We start from the raw sequence: 19789 nt of genomic DNA, 5'->3' as shown, positions 1-19789 counted from the left end.
CTGCTTCTTCGCTAAACGATGTTACATCTAGGGTTGCCATATTTCAAAAAGTAAAATTCCCGACAACTTTTTGGGTGGAACAAACCCAAATTGTTGAGCTTTCCTGGGGAAACCTGTCAGATTTTCTTGGTCTTCTGTGCATTTTTTGTGGTGGTCTTTGTTTCAATCTCTGATTATTTAATCTATGTTTTAAATGTTGTATGTACATTGTATATTTTCCATTTTCTACCAGTCACTTTGAGACCCCCCAGATTAAGTGAAAAGTGAGGTAGAAATATTAAATAAATAAATACTGACTTCTTCACTCAGGGGCTTCTGGAGCTTTTTCTGGGATTGTCTGGATCCATTTCAAACAGGGTTTCCGTTACAGTTTCCCTTACAATACTCAACAAAAAGCAGTCTTGACTGTGGTTCTAGGTGCCCTCTCATGCATGCAGAGCCCAACAGGCCTAGATAGCAGCACTCTGCATGAATGTGTGCTCTAGTAAATCTCACACAATTCTCTGCAACATAAAGGAGATCCTCTATAGACATGTTGATGGAAAGTATTCTCAGGCAGAATCTTTGAAATGCACTGATCTAACTGAGAATCAGTATTTGTGATGACCCCACTTTACCCAACACTGTTGAACATGCCAACTAGATGGTATGCAAATGAAAATAAACAAGAGCTTTTAAGTTCACTTCAACTTTCCCCTTTCCATATATGCCTGTAGTAGCAACCTATTGTTTTCCAGAGTAAGATTTTTATGAGCAGTGACACTGAATTTTTCCCAGTTAAATTGTACCACATGATGGTTTCACAATTAGAGAAGTTCCAAATAGGAACCATAAAAGTTCATTTAAGATGCTCCCTATAATGGCTATGAAGCCAGCAGCAGGGTCATGGACTTTCTTAAGATCTACTGAGAGCCAGTGTGGTGTAGTGGTTAAGAGCGGTGGACTTGTAATCTGGGGAACCGGGTTCGCGTCTCCGCTCCTCCCATGCAGCTGCTGGGTGACCTTGGGCTAGTCACACTTCTTTGAAGTCTCTCAGCCCCACTCACCTCACAGAGTGTTTGTTGTGGGGGAGGAAGGGAAATGAGATTGTTAGCCGCTTTGACACTCCTTCGGGTAGTGATAAAGCGAGATATCAAATCCAAACTCTTCTCTTCTTCTACTACAAAAGAAATTTATGCAAGCCAGTGCTTAAAAACTCCAAGATAAATATGCAAAAAACCCTACAGTTGTTCCATTTTATATGTGTATACTGTTGTTTTGTAAGTCACTCTGAGTTGAGTGTAAAAAAAGAGTAACTAATAAATTTAACTAATTAATTAATTAATAATATGTATCTTGCATTCCTATTTATTTATATTGTTAGCTGCACCACAATTTCCAAATAATGAAAGATTTCAGGGCTGTCAGCATATATCTTGGGCTTGATTTCCGTTGAATGAAGGTTACTGGAGACAGTGGTGTCTTTGTGATATATAGTTTTATTTACACACCTATATGCAAGCTGAGCATTATATGGAAGAGTTCACAGCATTAACACTTCAACAGATCTTGCTTCCCTATAAGATTTCCAGGGAGGCCCCCAAACCCATAGCTTTGGACTCAGCATAAACAGCAAGGCAGGCAGGTCTCCATGTCTTTTCCCAGCCCAGTTCAAGATGAGACTGGTCCAGATCTATTGGTCTCTTAACACCAGTGACATCATCTCATGTTGCCTTTGGTTGATATAGCCTCTTTATATGTGGTAACTTCCCTCAACTGGACTTTGACAGAGGTTAGAATTGCTCTGCCCCTCTGAAAAGCATACACTAGGCTAAAGCAGTTGCATTATTTTTATGATTATAGTGGTACCTTGGTTCTCAAATGCCTTGGTACTCAAACACATACGTTCTCAAACAGCGAAGACCTGGAAATAAGTGTTTTTCAGAAGCCGAATGTCTGGTGCAGCTGTTGGCTATTGTATCCGGGGTGCCTGCACCAATCAGAAGCTGCGCGATAGTTTTCGAACTTCCGGAACAGATTAAATTTGGCGCTTTTGTTTTTGCTATTTATTTTGCATTTTTGATTTTGAGGCTTTTTTCGGTTAATTTGTTTTTGTGACTGTGTGGAACCCAGTTCAGCTACTGATTGTGTGACTGTGGAAATGGGTAAGCCCCCCATCCAAACAATGACTATCATCAGTGCAGGTAAGAAAAAATAATAATTTAAATTTTTATCATCTACAATACTGTCTTATTTATTTTATCATACAGTACGTTTATTATTGCTTTCATTTTATGGATCTATGGTCTTGTTAGATAGTAAAATTAATATTAAATTGCTGTTTTAGGGGTTGTTTTTAAAAGTATGGAATGGGTTAATCCGTTTTGCATTACTTTCTATGGGAAAGCGTGCCTTGGTTTTGGAACGCTTTGGTTTTGGAACAAACTTCTGGAACAGATTAAGTTTGAGAACCAAGGTACCACTGTACAATGAATTCAAATAATATCTACATATATTCACACTCTAGGTCTCTGTTAGACATCCATAGCTTAGGCAATAATCCACATATGATACCGAATAAATCTATTAATGAACATGAAGAAAATAAAACCAAAGCAAGCTGATACTACTGGGGCTGTATTATCCACCACTTCCAAAAGCAGAAAGACCTGTGTGTGCCTTGAGCAAAGCCAAAAGAGCAGAAGCCCAGGCAGGAAGCAAATAACAACCAGCCCTTGAAAGAAGTATCCTGAAAGAACTGCTTGGGAATCCAACCTCACCTTTCTTGGGCTACTTAAGATCTGGCTGCCCTGAGGGAAAGCAGAAGCTAGGGATTTAGTGTCATCAGCTCCTGAAATCAGCCTGAGAATATTTTGCATCATTCATTGTGTTAGTAATTTAAATTATAAACTGCCTTGGAAGTAAGACAGTATATAAACATGATAAATAATCCACAGAGAATGAAGGAAGAAATCTATCTTGCTACTAACAATTTAGATTGACTGTTACTGTGTGATTTAGACAACTATGTGTTGCATTCAAGCCACTGAAAGCTTCCCACTTGGCCACCTCCCCACCCCCCCACCCCCGAAGATTAATATATGTGTGGGAATGGCATAAGATGGCACCAACCCTATTGTTTCCCAGAATGTTCTTTGCATCCCTCCGCATTCAGATATATTGGAGTGGTTGGTTGGTTGGTTGGTTGGTTGGTTGGTTGGTAAGACTCATAAACAGTCTGAGCCCTTGTACAAAAGTGTTTCAATTGTCACGTCAAGTATCACTGGGAACTGAACTACCTATGCTCTTGGATCCTTCATACTGGACATACTTGCCTTTAGGCAAGCTGTTTACAACATCTAGGTTTTCAGCAACTTGTTTTTGTTTATGAATTCTCACACACCTTGATAATGCTGACTTGGCTCACCCTGTGTGACATTAGTGCAATTCAGACAATCATTGCCAGATGTGTCATTTTAAAAAAGTTGTTTGCTTATTATTATTATCAATGTCAATGTGCCATCTAGTATGGAGAACATCTTGCTCCATGATTGTATCCTTCAGTCCTTGAATTTTGCCACTATGATAAACACTTATGAAGCCTAAAGCCACAGTATTATATTTTTCTGTATCAGATAACTGGCATCTAGTTTCCTTCCAGGTACAGTTCAAGGACTGGAGACTAAATTGTAATACTGATATTTTATAATAAAGATTAATACCGTAGTGATAGGGGCTAATCCTACTAAACAATGATGTATTTAGAAATTAATAGAATTTATGTAGTTTCGTACAAGGAAAGCCAATTAATTTCCCGTTGAAATCACTCCGAATAAAACGAAATAGTCTATTAATTTGCACCCAACCTGTTTCCACATTAATCTGCCAAATAATGACAATTTTCATTTAAGTATTTAAAAATGCATTCTTAAACACATTTTCTCTGAAAATACATGCTTTAAACATATTTTGATACTTTGACATCAAAACTAAAAGCCAGTGGCTAGCTTAGACTTTCCTGTAAGTAGGCATCATTGAATTCGATAGAACTTCTTTCTGAGTAGGCATGGTGAGGATTGCACTCTAAGTTCCTATCTGAACATTAGTCTTGGTGGTTCAGATCAGGTCAATTTGTATTGAAATTCACAAAGATCGATTTCCTAAAGCATCTCTAAACGAAGCCCAAATTGTTGTAAACAACAAACAAACAAAAAGCTGGTTGCATGTCCTTGTTCGAAAGAACATGAACTGTATTATGCATGAGCAGTGAATGGGGGGGGGGGATGGCATAAAGTAGAATAAACCTTTTTATAAATTGCTGACCGAAACATTGTTTGGGGTATGCTAGATAGTAACCTACTCCCCTCATGCACCAAACTCCAAGCATGATCCCAGTTGTAGGGTTAATACTAGTGGTTTCTCAGCTTCCCATGACCCCAGTTGGTAGTAAATTTCAGGGTTTATTTCAGCTTCAGTTTATCATTAACTGCCCAGAACACATTGCTTACCGGGCAGAATGCAAATGATATATGCAAATGATATAAATTATAGCTTTTTACAGGGTGTTTGTGAGGATAAAATATAAACCCCCAAAAAATAAATTAGACACACATGGGTTTTTTTTGGAAATGTTATACTTTTACAAATATGCAGCATAGGGCTGCCATACGTCCGGAATTTCCTGGACATAGCCGGGATTTGTTCGTCGAAAACTTTTGTGTCCAGATTTTCACTCTTTGAAATACAGTGGTATCTCAGGTTACATACGCTTAACCCAGAAATAGTGCTTCGGGTTAAGAACTTTGCTTCAGGATGAGAACAGAAATCGTGCTCCGGCGGTGCAGCGGCAGCAGGAGGCCCCATTACCTAAAGTGGTGCTTAAGGTTAAGAACAGTTTCAGGTTAAGTACGGACCTCCAGAACAAATTGAGTACTTAACCTGAGGTACCACTGTATGGCAATCCTAATGCAAAGTGAATGTGGGCTAGCTGGCAAACATTCAGATAGCTGTTATAGAAGAATTAGTTTCTCAATCAACAAAGGAGATAACATGCTCTTGGAGCAATACTGGTAACTGCAAGAACTCAGTCTTCAGAATCATTATTTACTTTCTAGCTTTATGTTTCCTTCTTAGTGCTACATACACAAGGTACAGCGCACGCACGCACCACATACATACAAACAAGCAAACACACACGAAGTTTGTCTGGTTGCTTGTACAACAAATGTATCTTCTTGACATCAGTACCGATTAGAAAGCTTGATAAAAGGTTGGCTATCTTTTCACGATAGAACAAAGTAGAATTCCTTTAAGACTACCTGAGGTTACTCTTTTCATAAGTACTATGCAGACTAATATTTATCATAACTATAGCTCCTTTTAATAAACAACTCTTTTTGAAAACCTTCACAACAGTCCTAAAAAGGCCAAGACAAGCCACATGCCACAAAGGTTACATTCTGTCATGAGTTTTTCACACAGAGACTGCACATGGAAACTTCTGCATCTCAGCTCATTCTTTCTTTTTTTGACAGACTTCTGCTTATCCTGACAGTTTCCCTTGGGAAACTCAGATCTTTACCATGGAATTGGAGCAAACATCAGTTTCTCTGCGGATTGACGTTTGCTCCAATTCGGTGCTAAAGAGTGGGTTTTCCTGGAGAAAGCGGTAGTGCAAACAGAAAACCACTCAGACTTGTGTCTAGAAAGCATGTGACAAGCGGTAAACTACCCAGACCCATGCGTCCTAGGCATGGGATAAGCAGAAGTGTGGCTGAGCCATCAAGCATTCTATAGGTCATCCTAGAGATGATTAAGGAGTGTGCATTGAGATGCCCTCTTCAATTAATGTATTTCCCCTCTTTGTGCCAGCCTGGCAAAATGCCCACCACAACAACTTAGGACATGTGTGAGCATCCTTGCCACGGCTGAGAAGTGAAACGAAGTATCTGGAATTGTCTACCGTATACCCTTTCCAGAACAAGCATCAGGGACTAATGTTTAAGTGTGATGTGTAACTTAGCACTACTTACTCAGATTCAGTTTCACTCCTAACCCATAAATCTCTACATTTTAGCAGCAGATCAAGTGCAAACTTAGTATCTGGTCATTCTGCTTTAAACCAGTTTACATAGCACTTACTGTACTTTTCAGTGTATAAGATGAGGTTTTATAATAAAAAAAAATTATGTTCAAAATTGTGGGTCATTTTATACATGGACACAATCTCCCCCCATTTTCTTAATCTGGAATTCCCAAAAATAGGGGGTGTCTTATACATGGGGGGGGGAGTGTTATACATGGAAAAATACTGTAAATCTATTGGTTTTGCTACAGATGGTTTGAGCTAAATTGATTTCAACAAGGGCTCAGCTGGTTTATGTGAGCCTAAATTCAATATTTGCAAAAATTTAAATATGTTCTATTAAATTAGTTCAGCTAGTGTAGTTTTATTAACCCGGACAAAGTCTTAACAGGAGCAATCAGCTGGCCCAGGCTATGTTCCATATTAAGATGTGGCATTGTGCCAGTGAATTTTCCAGAATGGAAAAATGCCCTAGAGTTGAAATATATTATTGGTAAGAAGGCGTGATCACAGACTTTCACTGTGCATTTCCCTACTGATAGAGCTTTGCTCTGTGGTCGTCTTTTTCCCCCTGTCAACAAGTTTAAAAACTAATATTTAATGCCAATGAACAGACTCATTGCTCTTTACAAATGAACTGAAAGGAGAGGACAGAGAAGTCCTAGAGAGCTGCTCCAGAGAAGGTAACTATGAAATAATTTGTATTGAGAGATCAAGGCCATCTGGAGGCACTGAATAATATGAATAATTGATATATGTCTGGTTTTCCTGAAACAAATGGATTCTGATGCAGTTGCAAAACAGAAGGGAATTTATTATATTTAACAAATTATGCATGTCATATCTAGAACACAATGATAGCCATAATGCATCACAGAACCGAAGCCCTTTGACTCCAGTGAGCTTCTGCACTCATAACTGGGATGGACTGTGATCAATCGATGCAGACCAACTGTAACAGATAGGATTAGTTCTGAGGGCTAGATGGAAAAATAATGAAGCAAAAATATATGTATATGACTGGTGTTTTGAGCTTAAGTTGGGGGTTTTTAAGGCCTATTTCTTAAATAACATGAATCATAATACATATTCAATGTGGGATGGTTTTAACATTCATGAATAATGATTAAAATGTACTATATCCTGCACACAGACATACACATCACACATAAGTCTTTGCACCTTGTCTTCTCTGGGATTATGTGGTGAGAATTGGTTTGAATGTGTTCTCAATATGTAACATTCCCAAAGGTAGACGGGCATATAAAAAATTATTTAAAAGTCTGAAAACAAACCTTTTCTGTGTTATTGTTTATTGATAGCTGTCAAAACTATAGAACTGTAGAGTGAGAAAGGACTCTGAGAGTCATTTTTCCCCCTAATCAATTGGGTAATAAAACAATTTGCATAATTAAAGCAGGCCATAACTTGTTGTGATGGGTGATACAAACCAGAATGAAACTGATTTCATTGAACCTAAGCATACTTGACCATGTGTGGGATTGTGGTTAACATGTGTTGTGCAAAATATTATGGAGATATTCCACAAAGCAACAAGTGTTGGTTTGTGTTTGGTTTGAACATGTTCATTGTTTCTTAATAGACTCACTCACCTTTTTACCATACTGGATTTCAAGACAGTGTACAAGTTCAATTTAAAAATAGAAAACAAGAAGTGGGGCACTGAAATAAAATGTTACTATATATAGTGATTCAGCCCCTCCATTCCATTATTTCTCCCCAAATATTTATCTCCCCATCCTCCTGCAACAGTCCAAAAGCATCCAGTGTGCACTGAGCACCCACAACCTATCTTCATTTGGCTCTGGGTTTTTTCAGGGTGAGGGACGCAGGTGGCGCTGTGGGTTAAAGCCTCAGCGCCTAGGACTTGCCGATCGAAAGGTCGGCGGTTCGAATCCCTGCGGCGGGGTGCGCTCCCGCTGCTCGGCCCCAGCGCCTGCCAACCTAGCAGTTCGAAAGCACCTCCGGGTGCAAGTAGATAAATAGGGACCGCTTACCAGCGGGAAGGTAAACGGCGTTTCCGTGTGCGGCTCTGGCTCGCCAGAGCAGCGATGTCACGCTGGCCACGTGACCCGGAAGTGTCTCCGGACAGCGCTGGCCCCTGGCCTCTTGAGTGAGATGGGCGCACAACCCCAGAGTCTGTCAAGACTGGCCCGTACGGGCAGGGGTACCTTTACCTTTACCTTTACCTTTTTCAGGGTGGGGAGCTCCATTATGGTTTTGAGGAGATGTGTCAAATCTCAGCTACAATAAAATACTGGATCTCTCCATTTATTTATTTATATACATAGCTCTCACCCCTAACTCTGGGGATATTTAAAAATAGCTTCTTAGTGTGGCCCTGTATAGGGAAGCTTTTTAAGATTTAATGTTTTATTATGTTTTTATATATGCTGGAAGCCACCCAGAGTGGCCAGTGCAACCCAGTTAGATGGGTGGGGTACAATAAATTGTTGTTGTTGTTAATATGACTGAGTTTAAATGTGTTCAGCAGTTTTTATGGGACTAAGTTGATATTTAAGAATGGATAAACTTGGAACTGTTTGACTTGGAAATGGCTGCTTAAATTTGATCACCACTGGAATTTTTGAGTTGATTTGATAGTGTTCACTTGGGTTTAATTGTTTGTTCATGGATTAAAGAAAGCTGATACTTTACTTTCCTCTTGCCTTATGCAAGCAATCAGGTGCTTCGTATTTTCTCTTATGTATGTCTTCACAATGCTTCAACAATAACTTCAATTGTTTCAGCAAAAGGCAGTGACAAATATTTACTTTACAGTAACAAAGAGAAATTGCAAGAATGCAACATAGCAGGAACAGGGCATAGGGGTATAAAAGGAGCCCTTTTTAATTCTATTTTAATTATTTGCACATTGACAACAGTTTACAGTTTACATTCCCTGTTCTGGTATACCAGGTTTTTTTCGAATTGTAGAAGCCAAATCATAGTTATTTCAATTACATTGCATGTATTTTCTTCCTGGAGCCAGTAAAAAATATAGTTAAACAGATCTTGTCATAGAAACAAAATTTTAAAGGTGTTTCCTATCTTGTGGCAGTGGTGATAATATTCTGGCTACTTTGCAGAACTCTAGCCCATTAATTTGATTTGAACTGATTTTATAATGAATTGCTTTTAGAATGCTGTATTATTTTACTGTTGTCAGCTGCTCTGAGCCCGGCTGCAGCTGGGGAGGGTGGGATATAAATAAAAAAAATGATGATGATGCTAGGTTAATCAGTAAATAAAAGTGAGATTGCTATTTCTGCCCTATTGTAATAATTTTGCCTCTTTAACCGAACAGCCTTTGCTCCCTTTGACCCCATACTGATGTGAGTAACTGAGGTTACTGCAAACAGAGCAAAGCAACAACAACAACAAAAAGTTGGCATCCTTTTTGATGCCTTTTTATCTTCTAAAAAACTCATCCAGAAGTGAATCCAGGGCTTTCTAGAGGGTTTGTGAGCTTAAGGTCTTACATTCTCTCCATTCTAGCAAAGGTGACTAGTTGGAAGGACAGAACGAAACGCTGCAAAAATATTTGTATACTTTGACATTATATGCACTAACATCTTTTCCCTCAGGTATATGTGACTGATATAAAAAATTAATACGGTGTTATTTTCTTTCTCTCTCACACCAGAATGGAATATAGGAACTTCCTCCTTGGCTTCCTTCTCTGCTGCACATTGCTCATAACCAGCTACTCTTACATGGTATTTGAGGAAAAGCAGAATGCTGTCAACAGTACGGTAAATAGTAACAAAATCAAGTTTCCGGATCTCCCACCTATCTCAATAGTAGGTCAGTAAAGTCTTCTGTTTGGAATCTTAAAAACAAAACTGGGAGGCATGCAACTTCTGAAAGAACTCATTGTGTCACTTTTACCTCTGCCTCTGTTCTGGTACTCTGTAGCCCAGCCTTGATCAACCTGGACCTAATCTGGACCTGAGCCCTGCCATTATTTATTTATTTTTAAAATAAACTAACACCGTCATTTCAGGCAAGTAGGAGTGGAAAGGAACACCTCTCAAATTCAGCTGATTAATTTTACGTTTCCAAAAACAAAAGCCTATATTCCTATTAGATACTGAGTGACTGAATCCATGTAAATCCCTTAGCTATATTTGCACTTTAGCTCAAATCGTTACAATCCCACCAATGCCTCTGTCATCCTTAAAAAAAGCATAAAGCTATGGGGTAGCTTTCCAGGACTACTCAAACTGAACCCATATGAACTCCACCACATCACAGAGTTACCAGATGAGTCAATCAAAACTTCAAGGCTAATTTTATAAAGGCTCTTCATAGGCATTCTGGGATTAATAGAAACACATTTACATTAGCCATCTGTTCACAAATAGCTAATTGAACTAAATTGAGAGTAAAGTAAATTTGATATTGGGAAAGCTCAACATCTAAGCAAAATATGGCTTTCATAATTGACCTGAATCTGCTATCATTTCAGAATACAGCCTATCCAAGTTAAGGATTGTCATGACTTCTAAATGCTTGGGAATAAATCACAGAACATTGCAAAAGACAATAGTGGAATTCGCTTTCCTTTATAATGCTCTTGAATGAGAACGCCAGCTATATCGGTTGGAATTCCATGTAGCACTATTCTGAACATTCTGTCTGCAGAAGCATTTCAGCTCGCCAGATGGAATGATTCCCCCCTCCTCCCCATGTCCTGTTCTGGAGGCTTTCTCTCTCACACACAAGGTAATTTCAGGGGCACAAGGGGAGAAGATGAGGGAAAGCTCCATTGCGCAAGTGGAAGCCCTTGCAAGGGTTTCTGCTGATGTGGCTCTTTAGGTGAATCCCACCCAAAGTATTTTTGTAAACCATCATAGAATATAAATGAAGGGTGCAGTATAAAAGCAATGTAAAATAAATCTCAATAATTACCTTGACTGCTGAAGTCAGGTTCACTACTACCAGAATGGAGCAAAGTAGTGTTCTACTTCCTCTGACAAAGTCAACTGGATCTCAGTTATCTCTTGCATGAGGTTTGGTAGAAGATGTGTTATCACAATCCATCTGTAATGGCAACGAAGTCCACTTTGGAAAAATGAAGATATACAGGCAGTTGCTAAAATTAGATGTCTTGGAATGGGTCCAGAACCACCAGGCCATAGAACATCCTCTGCCTAGCCTCCTCTTTGGTTCTTTCCTTCCCAAAGTGAGCTGCCAAGGAGCAATAGATCATTTCTATGTATCTGGCACTGAAGAAAAACAAGCCATCTGCGGAGGAATATCACAGTATTATCAGAACAAACAAGCAGCTCACTTTTCTTCCTTGCTCAGTACTGAGGAAAAAACTGCTTTCCAAGATCCATTCTAGCTAGCTTTTCAGATACAATGGTGGGAAGGATAGCAACAACTGCCCAAACCTCCAATGATACTTTCAGCTTCTCTACCCAGTGGACCTGCACATGCGAGAATGAATGGATGATGGCAGAATAGGACATGTGCTTGTGTGTATATGAGAGTGAGTGAGAGAGAGAGAGAGGATGAAGGGGAGAAAGGAGGGAGAAAATGGAGAGTCAAAAACTATGCATGACTTGGAGAAAGTAGATAAAGAAAAAATTTTCTCTTCTCATGACACTAGAACTCAGGAACATCCAATGCAGAGTCATGTTTGAAGATTCAGGACAGACAAAAAAAAAGTACTACTTTATACATAGTTAAACAATAGAATTCACTCCCACAGGAGGCAGGGATGACTACTAACTTCAATGGTTCTAAAAGGGGGCTAGACAAATTCATGAAGAATGGCTCCTAGCTACTGGCCACAATGGCTATGCCAGAAGCAGGATGTTTTTGAATAATAGTTTCTTGAAACCACAGTAGAGAAGAGTGCTCTTGCACTCAGTTCCTATGTTTGGGCTTCCCATAGGCATCTAGCTGTTCATTGTGACAACAGGATGCAGAACTAGATGGGCCGTTGACCTGATCCAGCAGGCTCTTCTTATGAGTGGCAGAGAGAAATTCTTTGTTTTGCAACCTTGGGTTTTCTAACAAATCAAAAAAGGAACAATATAACTGTGTGACTCAGACCTACTTCCAAACTCTAGACTCTAGACAGTAAGGTACTGAGAGAGGAAAAGAGACAAGGTACATGTCTAGTACCCTTGCATGTGTCTGCTATGTACATTAATGTATGTGTAAATAAATCCCTGCGAGGGCAAGGGAGCATATAAGCAAGGTTGCTTATATTAGAAACAAATATAAATAGACAAATGAGAAATGACTGTAATTGAAAAGGCCTGTAAAAAGATGCTTCACACTTTCTATCAGTATAGATTTACTGTCATCAGGATTACATGGAGATCATTATATTCTTGAGTAATCATCAGTTACAAAGAGCACATGAAGCAAATCAGGATGGAATTGAGGACCTAGAAGAAGCAGCGATGGATGCATTCAGGAAGATGAAAGGCTGCAAGACAAAAGTAAATGTCAGCAGAGGTGCTGGAAGTCAGCGCTGATAGAAGGTGTGACCTCTCTTTTTGTAGGCCTTTTCAATTACATCCTACAGTAGGGAAATGATGAACAAGTACCATAAGGCTTTTCAGTGTGTATTTAAAACACAAAAAGCATATTATCTATTATGTGAGATTTCCAAGAGAGGAACTAGATGAAACATGAACTGACATAGGTTGTGCTAAATTGCTATAAAGCATGAGGAGGGAGGTAATTTAATGTACAGCTGAGTGAGAAGGGTACTTTCCCACAGCCATTTTTTCTCCTGGGTGGAGTTATTTTTGATCTGGAAAGTGGTAGGGCAACAGTGATTTCAGTGGTACAACATAGGCAGAGACATTCCTTCCTGTCTGCCCCAATGCACTTTATACTCCCAGCCCACATATGATTTTGACAGCGTCACATGGATCACATCTGTCTGCAGAGGGTCAGTTATGGCTTTATATCCAGGTGGTGTATAAAGGTTTGATTTGAATTACAATGATTTTTAGCAGTACTATATTTTTGTAAGAGCATCTGTGCAGCAAGCATGGCCAATAGCCAGGGATTATGGAAGCTGTAGTTAAGCAACATCTGGAGGACCAATGATTCCCCACACCTGACACAGCAGGAAACCATGGCTTCTCATTACATCCAAACCTACCCAATTCTTCAATGTCATACTTCCACCCAGCCTATTAAGGAGATTATTTTCACCTGCAAGAGGTGAAGAAAGGAGGTGGGTTAGAGAACTGTTGGAGAAATAGGAGGAGAGTTGCAGAAGCTATGTCTCCAAGTGCTGAAAGTTATAGGCAATGTCACCTGGTGATAAGCTGAATGCTCAAAAGCTCAAGCAAACCTGGCATGCTCAAAATCAAATGAACATATGGAGCAAGGTGGTTGCACTAGATTATATATAATTCAGTAAGGGTTACCCAAAACGTTTTTTAGTGCTCAGATAGATGAGAAGCACAGAGTTGCCATCACTCCCCATCTCTTTACACACACACCCATTCTTCATAAGTATATTTTTGTATGTATAGTTCTTCTGACCCTACAATTGACATCTTGTGATGTATGGCATATAAAAGGCAATACAATACCCCCCCTCCTCCAAATGTACTCAGCAGGCCCTGTCAATGTGACCAATGATCAGGGATGGTGAGGTGGCAGGGTATAGAACCAAATGGTGCAAATGTCCCGGAAGGCCTGTAAACACCATCTTGGTAGTCAAGATAACCCCAAGACTAATTCGTAATTACGGCAAAAATAAACTCATACATGTTTATCTGCTTGCTTTGAAGCTTTAAAGTCTCAAGCTGGCTGCCTTTCAGCCACTCCCTTATCTGAGAGATGGATGGGACTGGGGAACGGACCTCTAAGCCAGGGGTTGTTAATTGGGGCCACCTTACGTAGCTGGCTTTTTATATAAGTAGCCCATATACAATTGGCCTGTCACAAACAAAGCCATGGTGCTTGCTGTTTCAGTGTCCGTCCTGAGGTATAGCAGCAAGGAATCCTGCATTGCATTGCTGTATGTAACCTTCTTGATATAAAGCACTTGAACTGATCACTTTGCCATTTTATGCATATTTCTTTGGAATCCCTGCAACTGAGTTATTTGGGGCATCAGTCAATCCTTCGTCCCGGCCTGTATATGGACTCACGGGGATGAAACATGGTGTTGTAGTAGCATCTGGAGGGTACTATATCACCTACCCCTGAAGTAAGCAAAATGTGAGGTGACACAGAGGGTGATGTCATCATGTTACATATTGTAATTTGCCACATTACTTGGAATAAGGGGACAGAGACAAGCAATGTGAGAAAATCTATGTCTCTCAAAGCATTATGTACTGAAGTTATCACCCTGGGCCAGCAGGGGGATACTGTAGATAGTTATGCAAATGAAGGATTGAAAAGTGATGTTCTGTGATTGGATAGTTTTAGAATGTTGTTACAGTAACAAGGTACTGGAGCTCTATATAAGCAGGCTGACTGAGCCCCTCAGTTTAGTTCTGTTCTGACATCGGAATAAAGAAGAGCTGTTTGAAGAATCGCTGTGTTGTCTGCTATGTTCGCCCACAACTTAACACAAAGTATCTACTTTCATGTTACACATTCGTGCATTGTAACACCTTTAATAAAATGTTTTTTCCCTTCTAAAGATTTAACCAAAACGTCCCTGAAGCTCAGCAGGAATGAGGCTGAGAAAAGGAAATCTATGAAGGTGAGTGATCCATCTTGAAAAGTCAGCAAGGTCAAAATAGTTCAAGTTGTCAGTAACAAGTTATAGGACTTCTCACTTTTACATTTCTGTTGCTGATGGGGATATCTATATTACCAGTTTATATTAACAAGTACAGTATCTCTGTACTTATATATATAACTCACCTTTCTGTGTCTTCACACTCTAAAATCAGTTAAGAAAAAAGCAAGGTATGTACCTCACATCTAGTTTAGTCCAAAGTTCATACATACACAGAAACACAATATCCTTCATGGAAGCCAAGGCAGCATAACTGTAATTCCCAAGCAGTTGCCACTCTGGCCAGAACTACTTAGCTTCAATAAGATGGTGGCCACATGTACCATATGTGAAGTGTTTCAATTGCACATGATTTCATGCAAGTGCGTGATAATCTGGAACATAACCCTAGTGTAAATCAGGGGTTGCCTGTATACTGGATATGCTTCGTGTGGGGACGTTTATATAATTTAGCAGAGTTTAAACAATCCTCTGTTTGAGTTTATGCAGCAACAAGAGGGTTGCTAACTCGTTTGAGTCCTATCAATAATTATACCTTCCTGGTTGATAATCCCTTTCTGTTCCTCTTAAAGAAAACACACATGAATCTGAATCATATTAACATAAACTACTTTACTTTCAGATTCATTCAGGTTTACACATTTGTTCCTGAAGGCAGGCTTAGGTTACATGACAGATAAACTATATACTAGATAGTAGTGAATCATGAGAACACTGCATCCGAGCAGTTCCCAGTTAAAACTCCTAGCAGCAGCCAACCAACTGACAAAACTGCCTGCCACATAGAGGCAGTTAGTCTTCTCGGAATGTTGGACTTGACTGACAGCTTTATATCCCACAGTTTGGGGGTGCAGGGTTGGCACTAATTACAAGTTTGATATTAGGTTTGACTGCTAGTAGAGAACTAAATCAGAATCTATACAGTCGGATCAATTGAACCATGAGATTATCTGTGAATGCCAGACATGCTAAAAGAAAAATTATACGGTTGCCTTCAGCAGAACAACTAGATAGGAAATTAAGCTTATTTCTAGAGAACTATACATATCCATAGTAAAACTACGGTAATTGACAGGTATGCAAAAAATTGGATTTAAAAATGGATCACAGACTTTCTTCCTGACCTTCAATAATGTTTTTTTTTAAGCTTCTTTATTATTCAACAATGCTGATATTCTACATTTACCAGCTTCACAGACCAGTAGAAACAGTGAAATCTGCCTTATACTGAGTTAGACCATTGGTTCATCCAACCTAGTATTGTCAACCCTGACAAGCCATAACTCTTGAGGATTTCAGTTCACCCTTACTGGAGATGCCTGGGATTGAACCCAATACCTTCTGCAAGGAAAGCATACACTCTACTAGTGATCTATGGCCCTTCTCTGGGGTTTTATTTTAAGTAGATTTTTTAAGAGTAACAAATCCTCACTGTTGCAGGGCTGCCATATATCTGGATCTTCCCAGACATTAACAGGATTTCAGAGGTGGAACTGACGTCCAGGGGGAATGTGGTGCTTTGTCTTGGATCTTAGGCAAGTCAATAGAAAAACTGTGCAGACTTTCCTTTAAAAAACTCAACAACTTTTGGGGTGTCCTGAACTATGGCAACCTTACACTGTTGGAACTCTTATTATACTTTATTGTAGCCAAGATTTATTAAGCTTTTCATCCTTTTTTCCCCTCCTCAGAAAAAGGCACAGCAAAAAAAGCCTCCCCAACCAAGACCACCACCACCACCCAACTGTGTGCCTACTTGGTCAAGCTGCAAGCCACCATCTCGTCCCTGCTGCGATTTTTGTGCCTTCTGTCACTGCCGACTATTTCAGACAGTCTGCTACTGCCGTATGGGAAACCCAAACTGCTAAATCAAAAACCAGGGATGCCATGGGGACTCTGTGTCTTATTAGACCCATAAGTGTGTCTTCTAGGCCTCTTTGTCTTATGTGCATTGCAAAGGAAGCCAAGAACTTTTGAAGCTGGCTGGCTGGCTGGCTTTTACTCCCTCCCAAACTGCATGAATTATGGGATATATTTCATGAGGTAAATGCTGTCATAAACAAGACAGCCACTGCCCTAGCAAGTATGACAAGGAATGGAAAGAAAGGAGATGCAGCCTGACGGCCTGAAAGGGAATTTACAAGAGAGGTGAAAAGAAGCAGATTTCATGTCAAGAAGGAATTATATCTCTCTTCAGAAGTGGTATTATATTGCACATTACAAGTTTGAATGAGAAACATGGGCCACTGACTAGCTACAAAAGGCACATTCCAGAAAGTCAGCCATGTAGCAATAAAGAAGATTTTTAAATAGTATAAGGCATATGGAGACAAGCTACTGCTCAATCTTTTATAGTTAGCTCTCTGTCAAGGGTGGAAGATAAAAGCCTGTTGAAACTGCCAACCCAAGGTCCTAGAAAAGAGTGGCCCTTACCCAAATTATTATGACCACTGCATCTCCTTTGAAGCGGGGAGCATGGCCGCACTTAGTTCCACAGACACCTACTGAATAGTATGATATCAACACAACATGCCACAAATCCAGCTCATCGTATTTACCACAGTGGCTAACCATATGCCTATGGGAATCCTACAAGCAAGATACAAAGATAACAGACCTCTCCTGCTGTTGTCCACAGCAACTGGTTGTCAGAGGTGCACTGCTTCTGTAACAAAAGGTAACGAAAGGCTATAGCGCCTAGTAGCCATTAATGACTTTACCCATAAGGAAATCATAGAATCATAGAGTTGGAAGAAACTCTGAGGATCATCTAGTCCAGGCATATCCAGCTCCCAAGAGAATGTGATCTACTCCCAGTATAAAAAAAAAACTGGCAGTGATCTACCCATTGTCATTGGAGGGAAGAGGAGCATGCGTGGCGTGGACTGCCCAGAATTTTTGAGCTTTTTTTAGGAGGGAAGTCCCAGAGTTGTTGAGCTGTTTTGGGCGAGGATTGCACAGAGTTTTTTTAGTTTTTTACACAAGCACTTCTCACATGCACCAATATTCTTTTTTTTACTTTGCTACTATGATGTGGGGACGCAGGTGGTGCTGTGGGTTAAACCACAGAGCCTAGGACTTGCCAGTCAGAAGGTCGGGAGTTCGAATCCCCGCGACGGGGTGAGCTCCCGTTGCTCAGTCCCAGCTCTTGCCCACCTAGCAGTTCGAAAGTATGCCAAGGTGCAAGTAGATAAATAGGTACCACTCCGGCAGGAAGGTAAACAGCATTTCTGTGCTCTGCTCTGGTTCACCAGAAGCGGCTTAGTCATGCTGGCCACATGACCCGGAAGCTATCTGCGGACAAACGCCGGCCCCCAAGGCCAGTAAAGTGAGATGAGCGCCACAACCCCAGAGTCATCCGTAACTGGACTTAACGGTCAGAGGTACCTTTACCTTTTTAAGGATCCCATGATCTACCAGGATCAGCTGGGGATCTACCAGTAGATCACGATCTACTGGTTGGACATCCCTGATCCTGTCCCCTGCAGTGGAGGAATATGCAGCTGTCCCTTACAGAGATCAGACTTGCAACCTTGGTGTTATCAGCACCACACTCTAACCAACTGAGCTATCCTTCATGAATCCAACCCTTTTTAAACCATCACAATTGGTGCCCGTCACTACATCACAAACTACATTTACTTCCCATTGTGAAAAAATGCACTCCTCTTTCATTTTTTTATTTTTTAAAAAATTAAATACATTCTGTCACTGCAGCAAATCTCATCTCAATATCTCCACTTTTAGGTAGCCTGTGCTAAAATAGATATGATTTCTTTACCAAATTAATTCAAACTCTGTCCCAAAAATACCTGGGCTCTGCAGGCTGTGTTGATTAAGCAAGTTTTCTTGCTTAATCTATACAGGTTAATCAACACATCTGCTAGCAATGGGTACTTTCCAATAACTCTGCAGTGCAGTTTCCCCCTCACAGACCTACAATTCCAGGTATTTTTCATAAACTACAGTTCCCAGGATTCTTTGGAATATGTTGTGTGCTTTAAATGTCTGCTTGAATGTTCTTTAAATATAAAGTGTCTGTCACGATGAGGAATAGGATAGGGCAGCAAAGCAATACGTCAGGCAGAAATCCATAGTGAAATAGAAAAAGAGAGGAAACTTAAATTGAGATGAAAACACTGAATATCTAAGGCCTGGGGGGAATTGGAAAAATGGGGGGTGGGGTGGGGGAGAGACAACAGGTTTTTTTCAGGTTTTTTCCAAACAGAAAAAATTGGCTTGGGGGGGAACTGGGTCCGCCCCCCAATTTTTCTGCGTTTTTCCCCAGGCCTTCCCATCTCTAGAAGGGACCCCAACGATCATCTAGACCACCTCACTGCAATGCAGGAATCTCAACCAACCGTCACCTATGAAGAAAAGGAACATTTAGCAACTTTAAAATATATGGAAAAAACAGTGAAAGAATAAGGGGGGGGGGAATTAACGGTATATGTTCAATTTGTATTGCATAAATAACAGGCATTAATAACAGATCAATAAAAATAGCATTTCTTATGCTATTTATGTTTCTTTTTGGGATTAAAAAATAAATAAATTTCCACATGCACTGTCTGAGAAAAATAGCAACAACACAGAAGATTCAAACAGTATAGAGGAGGAGCATATACAAATAAATACACAGTACTTTAAAAAATAATGTAAGAAATCTATAATGTAAGAAATCTATAGGCTGCCTAAGGAAACATAGACATTATTGTTTTATGACCAAAAAAGAGTGGAGCAAACTGAATAAAAGAGGTGATAAGGAAAAATATTTCAAGCTTACTTGAACAAAGCTGATAAATAAATAGGCTTTGATCTGTGACTTTTTCCTGCCCTCTCAGGGATAAGGAAAAACACTTCAGCAGAAATGACTGGCAGAATACGAGACCTGGGAGAAGAGGCTGTGGAGGAGGACTGGAAGAAATTTAAGGACTATTTACAAAAATATTGTAAATTGTATG

The 19789-nt window shown here is 39.9% G+C and overlaps 1 protein-coding gene and 1 long non-coding RNA gene across 12 annotated transcripts in view; one reads left to right on the top strand and one right to left on the bottom strand.

Moving 5' to 3' along the window:
* Positions 1-16518, bottom strand: part of LOC310847995 — a 52048-nt gene extending 35530 nt beyond the window's left edge. For 3 of the 4 annotated variants that reach the window (XR_014566107.1, XR_014566108.1, XR_014566110.1), the window contains exons 1-2: positions 15442-16518; positions 11000-11131 (exon numbers count right to left, since the gene is read on the bottom strand). This is a non-coding gene — a long non-coding RNA (uncharacterized lncRNA). Of the gene's footprint in view, positions 1-293; positions 504-10999; positions 11132-15441 lie in introns of all 4 variants that reach the window. The other variant, XR_014566109.1, reaches the window with a different exon arrangement.
* The window catches only part of ASIP (agouti signaling protein), an 85798-nt gene extending 66453 nt beyond the window's left edge, over positions 1-19345 (top strand). For 4 of the 8 annotated variants that reach the window (XM_083746375.1, XM_083746378.1, XM_083746377.1 and 1 more), the window contains 3 exons: positions 9732-9892; positions 14725-14786; positions 16517-19345. In XM_083746375.1, coding sequence (XP_083602501.1) covers positions 9732-9892; positions 14725-14786; positions 16517-16693 — 400 coding nt within the window. In that variant the 3' untranslated portion in view covers positions 16694-19345. Of the gene's footprint in view, positions 1-1717; positions 2184-2689; positions 2869-6325; positions 6748-9731; positions 9893-14724; positions 14787-16516 lie in introns of those variants that run through there. The other 4 variants (XM_083746381.1, XM_083746379.1, XM_083746382.1 and 1 more) reach the window with 4 other exon arrangements.
* The last annotated feature ends 444 nt before the right edge of the window (positions 19346-19789 follow it).

The sequence above is a fragment of the Podarcis gaigeae genome (genome assembly GCF_964106915.1).
Source record: "Podarcis gaigeae genome assembly, chromosome: 6".
Lineage (NCBI taxonomy): Eukaryota > Metazoa > Chordata > Lepidosauria > Squamata > Lacertidae > Podarcis > Podarcis gaigeae.
Note: the sequence above shows the minus strand (reverse complement) of the source record. Positions and strands in the feature narration are given on the sequence as shown.